Here is a 20,793-nt window from a genome sequence, read left to right as displayed (position 1 = left end):
CCTTTCTTTTCACAATTAGCATTCTTTTGTCTCAGATTTAGATTTATTGTCTACTGTTCACTGCTTTATCATCTCCTCAGGAAAGATGGTATATTAAATTATAATAAACAATAAACCATAAGCTATTACTTAGTAATATATTACTTGCCCAACACTGGACAAATTTGTATGCACTGCCTCCACTGTATGCAAAACTCTCATATGCATATTCATTGTGGATTTCTTGAAAATCAGATTTACATATTGAGAACCCTGCTCTCGGCCAACACTGAACACTTGATAACAATTTCCAAAAATCTGCCCAATGCAGGATCTCAAAAGAGATCCCCTGTGACTATCTTAAATGGTTCCTCAATACATACTTTTCAATCTTTCTAGTACAGTACAACAATTTCTGAGTATTCAATATTTTAAAAATTAATACAAGTAATTTGCAGAGACATCATTTTTAATTGGGAACCAAAGTAATTTTCGGAACAAAAAGACAACTACTTTCTTCATGTCTCCACCTCTTCCCCCCCACAACCACCTTGCTGTTACATTCTGCATAATCTGCAGCCTTATATATTTTGCCAACAAACCCACAAATAACACTATAGTAATTTAAAGCACTTAACATTAAACAATGAACTCCCATGACCTATGCTTTTTAATCTAAGTTCAGATTCAGCTGAAAAAGTTTTCAGTTTTTAAACTGTTTTTTATTGAAGAAAAAATGACAATACACAAGAAAAAAACTAAATAATAAAATGAGCAACCACCAAATACAACAAGTAGAGCTTGAACTCTTATTTCCACTCCATTGAAATAGCCAGTCAATTATCATTCCTTCAGTCTTTATATAACATAATATAAACCAGTCCCTCCCTACCAACCCCCCCAACCGTAACCTCCTCAAATTCCCCCAATGGAAGATGACCTTTGACAATAAGAGAGAAAACAAGTGAAAAGGATAACTCAACACATCAATGTAAATCATTGAGAATCAAACTGCGATCTCTAGGAGGGATAGACTGAAAATATAGGTCCCAGGTCTACAGAAAAAGGCGTATATGTTTAGGAGTCCTATGAGCTTCCCAAACCACACAGAGCAGCAAGTGATGGAGTTGATTCCTCCAATGCCAAAAACTCAGAGGAGCATCCTGCACCCAATGCTGCACGATGATACATTTATGGCCCACCATAAAGGCTATTTGAAATAACAAGCTTTTTCCCATTCCTAAAATCCCACAAGAAGCCACCCTACCAAATAAAGTACCCACCGGGAAGCCTACCACTGGAATGCCCCACAATGTGCCCAAATATTGAAAAATGTGGTTCCAAAAAGATTTGATTGTGGGCCATTACCATAGAGCATGCGAGAACGTGTTAGGTCCATGAGCGCATTTAGTACAGGAAGGAGACGTAACCAAGCCTGCATGAAAAGCCTGCACTTGCGTGAAGTATGCCTTATGTAAAATTCTATACGTGTACTCCCGCCACACAGCTCCCATGATAATGTAAGTATCTTGTATAGGGATCCCTAGATGTGCACTCCATTTCTGTATCAACCCAGTATAGGAACGGAATGGGAGGAGATTCCACCACAATTTGCGTAAAGAAGAAATTGAAAGAGGAAGTCCCTCTTCCTGTTCAAAGAAAATGTTCAGCCATTCGCGGACTCCTAAAGAGAGATCCACCTGAGGTAAAAGAGTCACATAGTGTACCAGCTGTAGATAACCACAGAAGTCTCCAGTCAACATATTAGATAGCATGGGGAACCCTTGAACAACCCCAACCCCATCCAATACTTGCACAATGAATCAAATACCCTGTGCACCCCAGTTGCAAAAAAATCTGGCATGTCAAACCAATTTCGAAGTCTCCGTTACCCTGGATGGGCAATAAATCCATGACATTGGGGTTATAGGTCAGAAGTTTCATCAAGCGGCCCCAGACTAACTGTAATGGGTCCAGTATAGAGTTATGGCGAAACAGGATGGATAGGCGATGGCGGGGTGTATGGAGCAAATAAAGCAGATGGTACAGTTGAAACAACGCTTGTTCATAAGGCAAGGGGATAAATATAGAGATCAGAAGTCCCATGCCTTCACTGTTCTCCAGGCCCAGCAAATTATCAAAATGCAATTTTGGCTTCTTCCTTGTCCAACAAAATTGAATAAGTTCTTTCTTTAAGCTGTGCCAATATCTGTTAGTTAACCATAAGGGAAGCAGCTGAAAGATAAAGAGCCACTTAGGAATTAGCACCATATTGAAAAGAGCAATGTGGCCACCCAAAGATAAAGGTAAAGCCTGCCATTTAGTCAATTGATGTTTGGTGTAACTAAGCAAGGCAAAAAAAATTAGTAAAAAAAAATCTAGGATTCGAAGGCAAACTAATTCTCAGGTCTCTGAAATCTCTATCCACCCGATGTAAGGGGAAATCCGGACACCACTATCAGGGCAGCTCAATGTCTGTGGCTAAAGCCTTCGATTTATCCATATTAAGTTTAAATCCTGAAAAGTCCCCATATTCCGTTAAGGCTCTCCTACAGAGTGGGTAGGGACAATTGTGGCCTAGTCAAATGGACCAATAAGTCATCCGTAAAAGCAGCAATTTTAAAAGAATGGGCCCTGATATCCACCCCCAATATTTCCAGGTTAGAATGTTTCTAATTAGCAGATCCAAAATGAGAATAAAGAGTAATGGTGACAGTGGGCAACCCTGCCTAGTACCCAGGCAAATAGGAAAATAATCAGACTGGGTCCTATTGACACTCACTCTTGCCCACAGGCCCGAGTATAAGGTTTGAATAGCATCTCGAAAGAAGCCGTCAATACCATATTTATCTAAAACTCCAAATAAGAATTCCTACCGAACTCTGCATCAAAACTAATCAGTAGAAAAGGTTGTTTCTTAAGATAAACCCATTCCAAAGATGACAATATCAAACAAATATTTTTAACAGCCATTCTACCCCGCACAAAACCCACTTGGGAACTCGCTATCAAGTCGGGCAACAGCTTGGTCAATCTATTAGCCAATATTTTAGCTAGCAGTTTGGCCTTGCAACAAAGAAGGGAGATAGGTTGGTAGGATTCCACCTTAGTGGGATCTCAGTCAGGTTTCGGAAAGACCACAATTTGGGCTTGTCTTCTCCTGTATCTGGTGATTAAACAGACATCAAAGGATTCAAGACCTCCCATCACCAGAATTTTGTAGAATTTGGCCCTAAATCCATCCAAACCAAGAACCTTACACAGCAGACTTTGCTGTATTGCCAGTAACAGTTCATCTTGCATAATGGGAATATTTAAGAGATGGCTATTTTCTGGACTTAAACTAGGTAAATCAAGACTAGACAAATAAGAATCGCTAGACAGGCCAGTATCGCTGTCCTTAGAGTATAGCTTAGTATAATAGTCCTGAAACAACCGACAAACATCCCTATCCTGCCTATGAAACTGTCCCTCTGGAAATAGAACCTGGAAAGACTTGCTTCTGCCCCTTGCTAGACGAGCCAACAGTGTGCCCACCTTGTTACCCTGCTTGTAAAGTTGATATTGATAGTATTTCATAGACTTAAGCTCTGGTAAAGAAGCTCGTTCAACTGAAGCTGTATAGCTAGTAATTGGGTTTTATTGTTGGCACTAGGCTGGCGGCCATGTCGCCGCCAAATTTCAATGAGTTGTTTTTTTCTAAATGTAAAATGGCTCTATCGGGCTCTCTTTTTATGGCTAGAGTAGGCTATGATATCCCCACGTAAAACTGCTTTTGCAGTTTCCCAAAAAAGGGTGGGGGGTCTCTCTATGTTGGGCATTTGTGAGCTGATAAGTTTGCCAACATCCCTGAATATAGTTTTCAATTTTAAGAAAGCACTTCTGGTCACATGGGAAGATTAGTTTTTACCTCAATAATCTTTTTTTCTAGTAGAAAGGCATACGAGTCTTGTGTTAGTCTCCTTTACTCGCAAGTTTGTAGAAGGCACATCTACTTTTTCTCTCAGCTCCGCCTCCTGCATCTCTGGGTTATGCCCCATCTTCTCAGTTCATATCAAAGCAGTTGACAATTCCTTTAAGAGGAGAGATAAGGAGGTGGGAAATGGGGTAATCCCTGACCAGCCAATTCTGTCCTGATCTGCAACAATCAATGCCAATAGAATTATAACAGAAAACAAGGTGGAAATGAACAAGTCACCTACCTGAGTGCAACCAGCACTAACACTTATGTAGCTCTCAAGCTTCTTGCTTTTCTCATTGGAACAGAGAGATCAGATCTGTCTGGCAACAACATCTAGAAATACATACATGTCTGAGACAGCAAGCAGGCTAAATGAAATCTGACAGGGCAGGCCTTCAAGACTTTTATAAACCTTTCTACTAGAAAGAAGATTATTGAGGTAAGAACCTAATCTTCCCTTCTAGTGCAAAAGGCAAATGAGTCTTGAACCAGTGGGACATACTAAAGCAGTCCCCTGAGTCTAGGGTGGGGTAGATAAGCCTGCTATGAGCACCGCAGACCCCAAAGTGGCATCCTTTCATGCCACATAAAATTTCTTGAAAGTATGAAAGGTGGACCATGTAGCTACTCCTACAGATTTCCTTGGGTGACACTGCCTGGGACTCTGCCCCTGAAGAAGCCACACCTGTCATAGAGTGTGGTCTCCCAATATAACCTGAAGCAATAGCTGCGTGAACCCACCTGGAAATAGAAGCCTTAGAGGCTGACTTACCCAGGCAACTAGGACTCGTTAATATAAAAAGATAATATGAGAGATGAAATTCATTTGTTCCTCAAGATAACATAGAAAAACTCTTCTAACATCCCACAACCCCAAAATTTTGTCTTTTTTTTTTTTTAAACCCATGAATGAAATGCAGGTATTCGAACTTCTTGATCTACGTGGAAGGCTGAGACCACTTTTGGTAGAAAATGAAGGGACCGTGTGGAGGGAGGCCCCTGCCTCTATAAACCTGAGGAAAAGCTCTCTCTCTGTACGACAGAACTTGCAGCTCCAAAACCCTTCTTGCTGAAGCAATTGCTATTAGAAAAACCATCTTAATGGTTAAGATCCATCAGGGACTCCTTTTTCAAAGGCTCATAAGGAGTCTTACTGAGGGCCTGCAAACAGAGGATGCAGCCGAAATGCTCCTTTCCAAAAACTGGAAACATCTGAGAGGACAAAGAAACATTTTCTACCAGCCAAACATTTTCTACCAGCCAAACCCTTCTCGAGACCATCCTGAAGAAAATGCTAAGACCACATTCTCCTTAGTACACCAACGCTGAAACACCTTCCAGGCCTTAGCTTAGGCCTCAACAGTTGCAGGTTTCTTAGATCTTAGAAGGGTAGCTATAACCACTTCCGAATAGTCCTTTCATGATAAGACTGCACACTCAAGAGCCATGCCTTATGCCCAAAGCGTTCCGGATCCTCCAGGGCAACTGGACTCTGAGAGAACAGAATCAGATGCAGGGGATGGTTCAGATACGAGGGCTGTTCAAAAAGTATCAGACCTTTATTCATAAAAAATACTCGCATTCAGACACAACAATCTTATACTAATCTCCTTCAAAGTAGTCCCCTTGAGCACACTTCTTCCAACGGTTCTGCCACTGTCGGAAGCAGTGCTGGAATGCCTCTTTTGAGATTGCTCGCAAATGGTCCGTCTGATACTTTTTGAACAGCCCTCATATTCTCTAGATGAACCAGATCCACGTACTGCAGCCAATCTGGGGCAACCATAATTACCAACCATTGATGGTTCACTATTCTTCAAATTCCCCGGCCCTCAATGGGCCACAGAGGAAAAATGTACAAAAGCCCTTTGAAATGAAGAGAAAGCTGCTGATTCTCTAAACCAGCAGCTCTAGATTTTGTATATAGAGTTGACCTTCTTATTAATAGGACAATATGAGGATATTTTAACCAAAAAAAAAAATCCACCATCCGGAATCTGTCAGAAGTCATGGTCAACATGGACCAACAACAAGAACAGAAAAAACATTCACTGAATAACTGAGAGTAAAAATCACTAAGGTACCAGCCTGAAAAAAAAAGGTTTAAAAAAATCCAATATAGTTTAAAGGAGCTAGCTGCAACAACAAATAAATGATGATATGGTGAAAAAACATCTAACACTACACTAAATAAAGAATTGAGGCATGCTGTATAGGACTGAAGTAGTATTAAATGAATATGCCAGCTCAAAACAATCTCCAGAAATTTCCTAGAAAGTTACAGAAAATGTATCCATGGTGCCCCGTTGGTCATCTGTTTGTTTGATACTACAGTGAACCACTTGCCTTTAGCCAACAATTTTTTTCAGTTAACTACGAAAATAAGAACATTAATGACAAGTAAGTTCTGGGTGTAGCTTAAATACTACCCAAGCTAATACAGGCAATCCCTGGGTTAAGAACAAGTTCCATTTTTTAAATTGTTCTTAAGTTGAATTTGTATGTAACCCGGATCCTGAACAGTACACAGTCTATAAAAACATTAAAGAAACAGTCCTCAAAATAAAGTACTGTAGTTTAAATAGAAAGAGAAGATCTGTCCCACTATTCCCTCTCCACTACCAAATCCAACATTTCTCCCTCTCATCCCCATGCATCTGTATCTCACACCTCTCCCACCATCATGTCCAATATTTCTCTTTCCCTCCCTATGCCCAACAATTCATCCCTTTTTTCATTTCACCATGTGCACCATCTCTTTCCCTCTCACTCAGACATCCATACCCAACAATTTTCCCTTTCTATTCCCTCCCCATCTCAGCATCTCTCTCCCTCACTCCCTCTATTCTTCCATCCAATGCCCCTCTATTCTTCCATCCAATGCCCCAAGTTCATGCTCCTTTCCCTTCCATCCATTCTGGGTCCCAAGTTCATGCTCTCTCCCTACTTCCTTTGTCTGAAGTTTGTGCTCACTCCCTTCCTTCTGTGTCACAATGTGATCCTCCTCCTCCCTTCCCTCCCTCTGTTCTGCTTCCCAAATTCATGTCTCCCTCTTGCAGATGTTTACCTCCGCTAGCTGGCTGCTTCCACCCAGCCCCACTTCTCTTCACAAAGCCATGGCCGCAGTTCCTACACACGGCTGACCTGGAAGCCTTCCCTCTGCCATCAGCTTTGCCAAGAGAAGTGCAGCTGGGAGGAGGTAGCCGGCCATTGGAGGTAAACAACCGCGAGAGGGAGGCACAAATTTGGGATGTAGAATGGAAGGAAGGAAGTTGAGGAGTGCATAGGGACATGGAAGGGAAGAGGAGGGTCGTGTTTGGACAGGAAGGGAGGAAGAAGCAGCGCGTTGGCAAAGGAAGGGAGAGGTAGGACCCCGGTTCATATGAGCATGAGTCCGACGAAAGTCAGATGTTCTTAGCCCGGGGACTGTCTGTACTTATATCTCAAAGGACAGACACATTTGTAGCTGCTAGATAGAAAGAAGCCTCTATAAAGAGGTTGGTGATTTGAACCTAAAAAAGATTCCTTAAAGCAGAGGTGTCCAACCTTTTGGCTTCCCTGGGCCGCATTGGCCAAAAAAAATGTTTCTGGGGCCGCACAAATGTGCAAATGCTGCAGCAAGACAGAGGAGGGAGCCGGCAAGATGGTAAACACCCGGAGACAGCAGAGGAAAACACTGCATCACCCTTGACTAAGGCCGCACAAAATATTTCATGGGGCCGCAGGTTGGACACCCTGCCTTAAAGTCTGTTATCTTGGTTTTTATTGTTTTCCTAGAATATGCTTTGCTCCATAACTCCTAAATTTACCCTATCTCAGTAATAAAACAGAAGACATAGCAACTGACCTGGGTCAGCATTCCCCATCATGGCTGGTGAGGTCATGCCAAGAGAAGGTTTGAGGGAGCTTGGAGGGATCCCTGGACTTTGCATGGGAGGCTTTGGGGATGATGTCCATCCTGGAGAAGGTACAGGGAGAGATGGAGACTTAAGATGGACAGGGGAAGCAGCAGCAGATCCCAAAACTGGAGGAGACTTTATGGAAGAAGCAGCAGTTGGAGCAGTCAGAATCCCTGCCAGCTGGGATGGAGTCTGGGGAGATTTAAGGTTGCCTGATGGAGACCCCAGCATGGGTGACTGAACTTGACGCATAGTTGGAGACTTCAGTGGATTGACACTTGGAGAGTTTACCTGACTGGTTGCAGCAGAAACATTATCCAAGGGTTTGCGACCCAAGCTGCGCTGAACTGGAGGCATAGCACTAAGGTTGTTTGGATTACTGGCAGAGTTAAGAGGTAGTGGTGGCATGTGGCTGAGACGGGTATTAGTCCTTTGGTCAGGCCCAATCTGTTCTCGGGAATGTCTTAGGGCTCCACCTGGACTTTGAGACATGGGAATACAAGGCCTTGAACTCATGCCATACTCCTGCTGAGGGTGTTCAGCAAAATAAGACGAAAGAATCATCTTCTGCTGGGGGGTCAACATTTCAGAAGTTCCAGACCTTATTTTCATTATCTCTTCTGGCCCCACACCAGCCTCTCTCAACTTTTGAGACATCAATTGAGAGCTGGAGTTCATGCTGATATTCAAGTTCATATCCACTTTCATATTCATGTTTCTGGGACTCAGTCCAAACTCCACCTCCCTGCTTGGGACCAATTGGGGTGGCATTCCTTTATGGAACTCTGCCCTTGAGGGACTCAAGGGCCCATCCCCTGGCATCCGAGGAAAAATGACACCACCTGGTTCCATGTGTCTCTGTGGCATTGCTGGCCTATTTATTTCCACACCAGTTCGATTACCCTCCATGCCCATCCCAAGTTGCTTTTCAGACATCTGTTGAAATATCTCCTCTGGTAAACCTCGAGAATTGGAGAAACGTTCACCTCGCCCAGGGCCGCTGAAGATTCCTTGTCCTGAAGGGAAGCTTCGACCATCTGGAATTTTTGGTATTTCCTCTGGCCAGCTAACTCCTGAAAGTCCGGATCTGCACACAGTGCTGGGGATACTATGAACTTCCATATCAGGATTCATCATCCCTACAAATGTAGGGAGGCGTGATACCTGACTGCCAGTTACATTGGGATGTGGTGCCATGCCCTTGGAAGGCAGAGAATGTGGTATATTCATTCCATCGGAAAATGAAGCTGGTCCTCCAGGACCCCAACCTTCTCCAGAGTTCATCTGGTAAGGAGGTGGAGGACCTCTGCCCATTCCTCTAGGCCCGTGCTGGTGCATCATCATATCCTGTAGGGAACGCTGCTGTACCACTGTCTGCACTGTCTGTTCTTGCTTTCTCCTCTTTTCCTCATAAAATTCCTGCTGAAGCTTCAGCCACGCAACCTGTTCTGGTGTCATATGATCCAAATGGTCTTGTCCATTTGGTCCAGGCTGGGGATTCATGGGTGGAGGTACCATATCCTCTGGAGAAAAAGGCATCTCTCTCTGTCCTGGGGGACCAAATGAAACTCCTCCCTCTGTCTGAGGTCCAGGCCCTTTGCTTACACTTTGGGACTGAGCCATCATAGCCTGTACTGGCCCTTCAGATTTCTTTTGAGGACCATCCAGTAGAACAGAGTTCTGTTGAGACCCTTCATTTTGGCTTGTATTTTCTTTCAGGGCAAACTCCTTCTCATCTGGGAACAGCATACGCTGGATATCCCGAAGAGTCTGCAGGGAGCGTTCTCTATGCTCTAGCTGCTCTTGTGATAGACCACCAACACTGTCTCCTAAACTCAAAGCATCCCTACTAGATGTCTGTTGAGAGGTACTGCTACCTTTCAGTTCCACTTTTGGGTCTCCTGGGAGGGTGCTGTCCTGGGGAAGGGGGCTGGCTGCTTGATTATTCGGGGATACACTTTGAAGCGATGCTTCCATTGTCAGTGGGGTGCTGCTGGCAGGGCTATATGCGGTTCCTACTTTACTTTCCACCTCAGCACTGTCCTGGCTGATTGGACAACAGGAGGCAATGGCTTTGGATGTGGCAGCAGGATTTGACTGCACTGTGGTTGTCTGTGAGTGGATCTGCTCTTGAGGGATAGATGACTGAGGTTTGGGTTCATTTCGTATTGCAGAGAGCTGGACATTCTGAAAATAAAGAGAAAAAAAAATCATAAGACACAGTTTCAGTTTAAAGACTTACATTACCAGTGTTAATTTTTTCTTTCAACAAATTCATATTAACATTACATATGCAAAAGTATTTTGGCTGTATGCACATGACCTCCTGAGCAGAGCTGGCCAGTTCTGGCTGCCACAAATTAAGCACCAAAATCCCACCCATTAGTACCTCAGGCACTTCATCTTGACAATAATGCTGAAAACTCAAAGCCAATTGCAGAAATTACGTATTTTAACTTAGAGAAGAAATGCTGAATAATGCTTCTTTGCTCTAGTATCACCACCAGTGCAGTACGGCCGATCTGGTCCCAAGATAGAGCCCTGCTCACCTTATGTCAGTGCTTCTGGGACCAAAACAGTTGAAAATGCCTCCTTTAAGGCAGCATTGTGTGCCACCAAAGGGACAGAGCATAAGGAGCATACTCCTAAGCAAGCACCTTTATAAAATCCTCGGTGAAACTATTGAAAGAAGTAGAAAGAAAATAAATAGAAGTTATTTTTGTGTATGTGACTGTTGCGCTATTGCAGAGTTCTTCAGTGCAAGGTCCAGGGGCCAATAGTGGTCATTAAAGACCTCTAGGAAGGCCCTCATTCTTCTGGCTTTTGTTTCTATTTTTGTCTGGTTCAGAAAAAGGTGGTCTAGAAAGTTTGATTAAACATTTTCTATTTATACTCTGCCTCTCTACCCAAGTTCATGACAAAAAGGAGGAAGTGGATGAGTGGAAGAGCTGCATGCATGAAGGACAAAGCAATTCTTAACAGATGAAGAGCATGCATTTGGAAATGCTCACGTAATGTATTTGAGGATGCACCCAATACAAAGTTTAAAGGTGGCTAATAGGGTAGATGTCATATTGTGGTCTCACATGAAAGATTTGTTGGCTATCCTTCAGCTTATTTGCATCCTAAGTGGTCCAAGCTTATTTATTGAAAGGGTCTGCTTTTCTGAGTTTTTTACAGCATGTTAGTACTGAATGTTGGCTAAGAAAAATTGGGTTGAAGCTATTTATTTAGTTTTTAGATAGGACATGTAATAGATGCTAGAGAGGTAAGGTGTGGCCCACCTATTGCCATTGAATATTGTGAGAATATATGTTGTCTAGGGACACTTATTCCATCATGTGAACTGGGGCAGCTTACAGCATATTCCTAAGCTTCCTAATGAGTTGCATTTGCAGTAGACTTTTACTTGACCTAGATCAGTGGTCTCAAACTCAAACCCTTTGCAGGGCCACATTTTGGATTTGTAGGTACTTGGAGGGCCTCAGAAGAAATAGTTAATGTCAATTACATTTTCTGACAGTAAAGCCTATTACTGTTGAATATAATGCTTGTAGGAGTAGGATGAATATGTCACAGTAGCAGTGTTCTCCCTAGGGCCTTTTAGCTGGGCGGTCCGCCCGGATAATTTAGATGACCGCCCGGCTATCATCCGCTGTGAATTCTGCTGCTGCCGCCGGTGCTGCTCAACACCAAAAAAAAAACCCAAAAAACGGCTTGGAAATTTCATGCCTTAGCCCATAGAGAACTTATGCTCTAGGGCTCTAATGTGTGTATGCCAGCTTCCCTTCTCTTCCCTCGGAAACCGGAAGTTATGTCCGGGGAAGGGGGGGGGAAGGAAGAGAAGAGAAGGGAAGCCAGCACACACACGTTAGAGCCCCGAAGCATGCATTCGCTACGGGCTAAGGCGGGAGACAAGTCAGTGAAACTTACAATTTGCTCTTCTTGTCTTTGAGCTACTATCGGCTTATGTTTTCAAGATACACTGTATTATCAGCTGTTCATTTCCCATACGTTTACTTTTGCCCTGTTTAGGTCTATATAGTCTAGGCATACTGTTTGTAACCAGCCATCATTTTAAGTATGTATATGCCCTATTTTGGGGGGGAGGGATAAGTTCTTTTAGCATGTTATTTCATTAATTCTGAGTTCGGTGTTACAATATATTGTTCTTGGTTTTTAGTTTTCACATTATTTATTCTTTTCTATGACATGTTCGCATCGCAATTTTATTCAAAAGTATAAATAGGTATCCATATTTCCATTCAAGTTTTATCACGGTGCTCTGGTTTTGGCTCCAGTATTTGTCACTTCCATACACGAGGTCTGGCTATCCATTACCATCTCATATTTTAAAGACTCACTCGTTATAATTAGCGGTGATCCACACATCTCTTCATAATGGACATGTCCGATTTTAGCATTTGGATCTTAGTACTATGGGTTTGGTCTTTTCTGGTTTCCTTTCTACAGTCTGCTTTTCGTCTGGAGTCTTTTGAGTTTAGAATTACATTTTATGACATATTTTTGGGGTTATAATTGTATGACATGTCTAAATCAGTCAATTTATCCATTCTTTTTATTATTTTTTGTCCCCTCATACAGTGGCAGACCGCCCCAGGTGCCAGCCCTAGGGGGGTACAGAGCCGGCTGGATCCAGAACTTTCCGAGCTGCTCTAAATGGCACCTGTACCTCAGCGCGGCTGCCGTACTTATTCTGAAGCAGAGTCGGCAGCCGCACTGAAGTGCAGGAAGGTCCCGCGATGACTGCATATGCCACCTCTGCCTCCGGAAGATGTAAGTGACGTCGGAAGGGGTGGACCGGCAGCTGCAGTCATTGCGGAACCTTGCCGCAACTCCCTGCATCTGCTGGCCCACACCCTCCAACGTCACTTACATCTTCCAGAGGCAGAGGCAACAGAAGCAGTCATCATGGGACCTTGCCGGTTTGGAGAGAGAGAGGAGCATAGAAGGGTGGTGGAGGGAGAAAAAGGGGGTCAGGGTGGTATGGAAGGGTGGTGGAGAGAGAGAAAGGGGGCAGATGCTGATGGAATTGGTGTGCAGGGAAAGGAGAGGGAGACATAAGGGGGAAGGATACTGGAAGGAATTGGGTTGGAGGGAAAGAAAGGGGCAGATGCTGATGGAAGTGGGGGGAAGGGAGAGGAGAGAGTGAAATGCCAGACCATGGTGGTGTGGGAGAGGGAAGGGAAGAAGAGGAGAGAGATGCCAGACCATTGGAGGAGGGAAGGGAAGAAAATGGATGCCAGAATAATAGGGGTGAAGGGAGAGATGAAAGTGGAATACAAGGAAAGAAGATGCCATATAGAAGGGGCAGAGAGAGGGTAGACAGTGGATGAAAGGAAGAGAGTGACAAGACTATGAGGAAAGCAGAAACCAGAGAAGACAATGTAGGAAAAAATTATATTTATTTATTTTTTTTGCTTTAGGGGGGAGATGCATCGCTGTTTCTGTGGTGTTGCATTGTATGCAGAGTCCAGCTTCTTGGTGGTTCAATTTAACTTTTGTCTACGTTTTTCTATTTTATCCTCCCTTTTACAAAACTGTAGAGCGTTTTTTAGCACCAGCCATGGTGGTAATTGCTCAGAATTCTATGAGAGCCTGAGCTGTTACCACCATGGCTAAAAATCACATTGCAGTTTTGTAAAAGGGAGAGGGGTTAGTTTGTGATTACATATTCCATACTAGGCGAAGGTGTTTTCTGTGTTCTGTGTGTTCGAAAGACATGGTTTTCAGTTAGGATTCACTGTGTAGGATTGATCTGTACTAGTCTGGCTTCTTTAGTTTTACAATGGGTGTATTGATGTACTGCTCACTGCAGTATGTAAGATGCTGCCTTTTCCACATCCTCTTGTGTGATGTGTGGATTGTTACTAAAAATCATGTTTTTCATACAGATGGGGGGGGGTGTCAAAAAATGATGGGCCTCGGGTGTCACATATGCTAGGTACCCCACTGCCTTCATAGTTTATATCTAATCCACAAGCCTGCTTTTAGGACCTACAAGGTATGTATCCGTCTGATTCATGACAATTTCACTTCTCATGTTATCTTATCCATTCTTTTTATTATACAACTGCCCAGATAAGCATCATTCTTTGACATGATTGAACCTTGAAAACTAACGGCAACAGTGTTCTCCCCAGAAATTTTTTCTAGCCATGAAAAACATTTGCTCCGTTTAGTGTGCCAGAGTTAAAAAAGTTTGAGAGACGCTGCTCTATACCATTTGAAAGAGGGCAAATCTCTAATTATTCACTTCTAGAACTGGATACTTATTAAATTTAATAAAAAATTATGGAACAAGTGTCAAACCTTAAGAAAGGCAGTCATATTGAGCATTGGAAAATAACTAATATTAATTAACTAATACAAATAGTACACATTTAGGGCTCCTTTTACTAAGCTGCGATAGCAGTTTTACCGCACGCTTAGCTCGCGCAGAATTGCCGCACGTGCTAGATGCTAACGCCAGCATTGAGCTGGCGTTAGTTCTAGCCATGTAGCGCGGCAATTCTGCACGCGCTAAAAACGCTATTGCAGCTTAGCAAAAGGAGCCTTTAATTTTCCCCACCACAAAATTTCCCCGTCCTGCCCCACCCGGCTACTTTTTCATGCCACCTGGCTGGAAAAAATTTCTGAGGAGAACACTGCAGTAAGATAAGATTACTACTCTACCATTCTTTGGATGAGATTGTGGAACCATTCTTTGGATGAGATGATGGAAAGCTGGAATAAAATAAGTACATCATTTGATGTCTTGGGGCCAGGATCTATGCATAAAATACAAATTGAAGGAAGCACTGGTTGCCATATATGAAGAAGGACACGGTACTACTCGAAAGGGTCCAGAGAAGAGCGACTAAAATGGTTAAGGAGCTGGAGGAGTTGCCGTACAGTGAAAGATTGGAGAAACTGGGCCTCTTCTCCCTTGAAAAGAGGAGACTGAGAGGAGACATGATCGAAACATTCAAAATACTGAAGGGAATAGACTTAGCAGATAAAGACAGATTATTCATCCTCTCCAAGGTAGGGAGAACGAGAGGGCACTCTCTAAAGTTGAAAGGGGATAGATTCCATACAAACGTAAGGAAATTCTTCTTCACTCAGAGAGTGGTAGAAAACTGGAACGCTCTTCCGGATTCTGTTATAGGGGAAAATACCCTCCAGGGATTCAAGACAAAGTTGGACAAGTTCCTGCTAAACTGGAACGTACGCAGGTGAGGCTGGACTCATTTAGAGCACTGGTCTTTGACCTGGATGCCGCTGCGTGAGTGGACTGCTGGGCACAATGGACCATTGGTCTGACCCAGCAGCGGCAATTCTTATGTTCTTATGAAGGGCTCTTAATATCATTCAGGGCTGCAGGTCTTAAAAAGGCAACTGAGAAATGCAAATAGAAGAAAAGTAAGGTAATAGTAGGGGTGTAGATGAACACCCAATTTTGGGTGGGCCTGGACCCAAGTTGAATGGGGCAGGTCTCTCCCGGCACTCCAGTGTCTTAGCCACCTCTCTCCCACCCAGGTGAGCTGCTCCTCCAGCATTCTGTTGTCTCAAGCCTGCTGCTGCTGCTGCATATCTTTTAGAGAGCCAATCTTCGCCAGCAGCAAGCAGTGTGACCGATACATGCTGCCTTCCTTCTGACGTACTCTGCCTATACAGAACAGGAAACTGCGTCAGAAGGGAGGCTGTGGGGCGGGCATGAGCAGCATATGTTTGGTGAAAATCAGCTCAATAAAAGATGCATGGCAGGAAAGATTTAGGGAGTTTTAGCTGGTGGGGCTTGGAGATCCTTACCAGTTATATGTAGATGTGTTGCTACTGGCTGGGCCTGAAGCCCACCTTTGGCTATGCCACTGGGTAACAGAAGGCCTTATGAAAACAGCAGCAAATGGATTATTATACTTCTGTTTTGAAGAGGTCATTAAATAGGCCCAGGGAATTTTATGGATTGGTTTGTGAACTCACTAATGTAAACATAAGGCATTATAATAGTTGGTAGTGAAGTTCGAACTGTGGATGAATTAAGATTACTTTGTGCAGATAGTTGGATAGAGTAGCTTAGATATGTGCAAGAATGATAAAATAGATACTTGGTGCAGCTTAGGTTAATTTCTGTTTTCAAGCTTGATTATACCGTATAATGTTTAAATCCTATTATTCCTTGGTTTGATAAAATCCCTTCAATTTGGATAAGGAAAATTGAAGAGATATTGCTTTCTGTGCTCTGAGTTAGTAAATACTTCTCAGTGGGTATTTCCAGGTTTTTAAAAACATGCCTTAAGATCATATTGGAAGACATAGGCAGCGGAACACTTTTTTGGTTTTTTTTTTGGGGGGAGGGGGCCAAAAGCTCCACCCTAGACGGCACCTAACCCTGCCCAAACTCCACCCCAGACCCCACCCCATAATAGTACTAATTGTAATGCCATTTCTTCCATTTATTCTTCATATACACACAATATAATCCTATTATCAATACATAATGGTAACCACATAATTAAACTACATAAAGCACACTGTATGCAGAGAAATTTTAATTAACTATCATTTATATTCTGCTTTCTTTCAGAGAGGTCAAGGCATATGCACTATCACCTTACTAACTGCTAAAGAAAACTCCCCTTTAATGTCAAAGAAGTACATCAAGAAGTGATACAAAACCCTGCAAAGACCATAAGAACAGCAATACTGGGTCAGACCAATGGTTCATCTAGCACAGTATCCTGTTTCTTTTTTTTGTAACTATTTAATTTTCATAAACAACAAACTGTGAAGTGTTGCGAGTTCTTCAATGACCACTCTCAACACAAATCACTGCAAAAATACAGTAAGCGGTAGGACAGTGGTCTTTACTAATTTTAAGTTGGGGCTGTTTTGAGTCCAAAAAAAGCTGAAGCAGAGCCAACAAATATCTTCTTACTTAGGACCACGACACCAACCAATGTTTCTGGACTTCCATCCCCACCAGAATACCTGGTCTAAGTCACACATGCAGAAAGCAGAAAACCCCTTTTCAAATATACTCTGAACGGTGAGACCTTAACTAGAACTGTTACAGAACGGGACCTGGGAGTAATCATTAGTGAAGATATGAAGACAGCCAATCAAATGGAGAAAGCTTCATCCAAGGCTAGACAAATGCTGGGTTGCATCTAGAAAAGTTTCATCAGCCGAAAGCCCGAAGTGGTAATGCCGCTGTACAGGTCCATGGTGAGAACACATCTGGAATATTGTGTTCAATTTTGGAGGCCACACTAGGATGTACTGGATGTACTGGATGTGTGGATGTACTGGATGTAAAGGATGTACTGGATGTGCTGAGAATGGAATCGGTTCAGCGAATGGCCACTAGGATGGTCTCAGGACTCAAGGATCTCCCATATGAAGAACGCCTAGGTATGTTGCAGCTATACACTCTCGAGGAACGCAGAGAGAGGGGAGACATGATAGAGACGTTCAAATATGTTACTGGCCGTATTGAGGTAGAAGAAGACATCTTTTTCCTCACAGGACCTATGGCGACAAGAGGGCATCCGCTAAAAATCAGGGGTGGGAGATTTCATGGTGACACTAGGAAGTATTTCTTCACCGAAAGGGTGGTTGATCGATGGAATGATCTTCCACTTCATGTAGTAGAGGCCAACAACGTGCTCAATTTTAAGAATAAATGGGATAAACATGTGGGTTCACTTCAAGGAAGTGCTTAGGGGGGTGGGTTATTCGAGTGGGCAGACTTGTTGGGCCGATGTCCCTTTTCTGCCGTCATACTCTATGTTTCTATGTTTCTAACCCACAAACTAAAAGTACTATTGTACACAAACGAAACCCTAATATGACAGATTCTGCATATAGTACACTACAAAAGAAATGAAAAGGACTGCATTTCTTCCTGAACAGTTCAAAATATAAAAAACAGATGTAAATTTTCAAAACTGACATATTTAAATCACTAAGGGCTCCTTTTACTAAGCTGCAATAGTGGTTTTAGTGCGTGCTAAATTGCCGTGCGCACTAGACGCTAACGCCAGCATTGAAACCTGGCTTATTTCTAACATGATCCTGTTATCAATGATTTACTTCCTACTCATTACAAAATTGTTCCTCTCTGCTGTAAGGAAAAAGAGGTGGCGGAATAGCTATTATACTACATGACAGGTTTAATTTTAAAATGCAAGATTCACTGATAATAAACAATTTGGAAATTTTATGTTGTACACTTAACAGAATGGATCTTTTAGATTCTTTAAATTTCATTCTTTTTTATATGCCTCCCAACTCTTGGGCTGGGGCCAAAAAATATTTTTATGAATTTATTCTTACTAATTCCCTTGTGACCTCACAATGTCTACTGTTAGGTGACATTATTCTTCACTTAGAAGCAAAACCTGACAAGGATGTAGCTGATCTAATCTCCTTTCTATCTTCCCTAGAATATTTTCTTCCACAACCATCTCAAACGGATACAGGGGGGTCATCATCTTGACCTGGTTACATTAACTACTAAATCGGAACTTACCCCCCAAATCTTGCTAAGGAATGATAGATACCTTGGTAAGAATCATTTCATTTATTATTTTTCATTGAGATGGATTAAGCAATAGAGCCTAGGCTGCGAAGTTTGCACAACTGCCGCCACTGCTCTTTCTACCTCTTCTCGAGAGTGGACTCTGATGATCCAGTCATCTAGATAAGAACTAGTTAGCCCTGTAGCGATGAGCTGCTACCATCACCTTGGGGAATGCCCAGGGTGCCATTGCCAGCCCATATAGTAGTGCTGAGAATTGATAATGATTCTCCAACACATGAAATATCAGGAACTTTCTTTGTGCCGGGAAAATTAGAATATGGAGATAAGCCGCCATCAAATCCAGGGCAGCCAGAAATTCTCCCAGCTGGACCACTGCAATAACAGATCTCACTATCTCCATCCGGACCCTCAGGACTGTGCTGACATGTTTGAGATCCAGAATGGGCCCCCAGTTGTCAGAATCTTTCTTGGACATGACAAAGAAAATCGTGTATTTGCCTGAGCCCAAGTGTTCTTCCAGAACTGGTTTAAGGCTTGAATATCCAAGCAATCTCTTTAACACGGGCAAATGATACCGGAGATTCGGAAGAGTATACGGAAGTTATGGCCGCTTTTGCACTTTCATCCTCGATTAGTGGAAATGCCTAGGTTCGCTTATACTAGGAGTAGGAACTTGAAAGAGTTGTTTTCTAATTCAGTTATTTCGTTGAGCGAGCCTATGGTTGCATTGGGGTATTTTAAATGTGCAGGGTGTATACTATCAGTTTGCTATGGTAACTGACAGAGTTAGGGTTCCTGGGAGTAATTGAGAATTTGTACTGAGATCGCATACAGACTGTGAATCTAAGCAGGCCATTTATGGTATCGTTTGCCTGTGTGGCAAATGGTACCTCGGGCAAACGTGACAGAAGATAAAACTTAGAGTGGCCCAACATCTTTAAGATTGGGTAAGGAGGATACCCCGTTGGTAGCACACTGGCAAATTAACGCACATACGGTTGAGCAAATGCGATTTGTAGTTTAGATTCAAATTTCTGTGTCAAATGGCGGCAATGTTTCAGAGATACTACTGAGGAGCGATTGATTTATGAGTGGAATACTGTTGAACCTTATGGACTTAACAAAGACGTGGAATGGAATTCGCTTTAATTGAAAATCTGGAGTTAGTTTAAAGGGGATATAAAGGGTGAGTAGAGGAAGTGAGATCATGCAGCCTCATTGCTCTGGTGAACGACGTGCTTCCTGTTTGAGTTACGTTAATTTTACTAGTAGGTGAAAAGTTTGTTAATGTTTATGGAGGGTTTTTAAGTGTGAATGGAAGTATATGTATGTGAATATTTGTATTACAGGTAAGGTCATGTGGTTGGTGAACCTTGCAAGTACAGCTCCTGAAGACGCCGAGAGGCGAAAAACAGTCTTGTGTTGGGCTGAATGCTTTTCTAATTGGAGAACGGGAAAATCATGAAGACAGAGGGGATATCCGGATGCGAATGAAGATTAAAAACTGATGATTAACTGTTATTGAACTGTAATGCATCTTCCGGATTGAAACTCCTCTGACTTGATATACATGGTATAATGAATTAAGATTCAGTTTTGAATATAAGTGATCACATTGATTGTAGCATGTGTGTGAATGGTGAGAGGTGTGTATGTAAGTTATTGATGTATGGTATATGGATTTGGTTCACTAACTAAAAGATTTTGAATATTTATATATAAATTATTTGTAACCTGTGAAAAGTATGTATTATGAAGTCTTAAAGACAAAATATGTGGTAGACATATTAAAATAGCTGATTAAAATAATATTTGTTGGTATTAATGACCTAAATAGCTGATTTTATAATTTGAGTTATTTAATTGGAAGCTATTTAATTAAACATTGAACTCCAAGCTTTGGCTTTATACATATTTCTAAGGGATATCCTGAAAACGCGACTGGCTGGTGGTCCCCAGGACAGGGTTGGGAACTACTGATATAGAGCTAGAGCATGACACGGGGAAAATTTTTATCCCTGTCCTTGGTTGCATCAGAGGAAAAGCTTCCGCCCGCTGCTGAATGCGACTTCAGGCAGGCTTCGACGGCTTGAACAAATTACCCTGTAAAGTAAAACGCGTCACGAAGGTAAGAGGGAGAGAGGGAGATAAATGCAGCCGGTAGGTAGGAAAGAGGGAGGTGACCGCGCGTGTTCCCTCCCTTAACTGCGATGACAAGGCCATTCACCGCTCCACGGGGTGGTGGATGGCCTTGTCCCCGTACCCGCAGTGAGCACTTCCCCCCCACCCCCAATTTTGATGGGTTACTCGCGGCTACCGGCAGCTAGCAATGGGTAACAGCCACTGTGTCATTCTTTATATAGAGCATCTGCCACATAATCCATCCCCTCCAGCACCAGCTAGGT

The 20,793-nt window shown here is 42.7% G+C and overlaps 1 protein-coding gene across 5 annotated transcripts in view; it reads right to left on the bottom strand.

Moving 5' to 3' along the window:
- The window catches only part of BCL9 (BCL9 transcription coactivator), a 169,488-nt gene that overhangs the window by 19,140 nt on the left and 129,555 nt on the right, over window positions 1-20,793 (bottom strand). For all 5 annotated transcript variants that reach the window (XM_033941358.1, XM_033941362.1, XM_033941359.1 and 2 more), the window contains exon 8: window positions 7,788-10,026. In XM_033941358.1, coding sequence (XP_033797249.1) covers window positions 7,788-10,026 — 2,239 coding nt within the window. The remainder of the gene's footprint in view (window positions 1-7,787; window positions 10,027-20,793) is intronic.

This window comes from Geotrypetes seraphini, chromosome 4 (assembly GCF_902459505.1).
Source record: "Geotrypetes seraphini chromosome 4, aGeoSer1.1, whole genome shotgun sequence".
Taxonomy (NCBI): domain Eukaryota; kingdom Metazoa; phylum Chordata; class Amphibia; order Gymnophiona; family Dermophiidae; genus Geotrypetes; species Geotrypetes seraphini.
The sequence above is the reverse complement of the archived record's forward strand: the minus strand, read 5'-3'. Positions and strand labels throughout refer to the sequence as shown.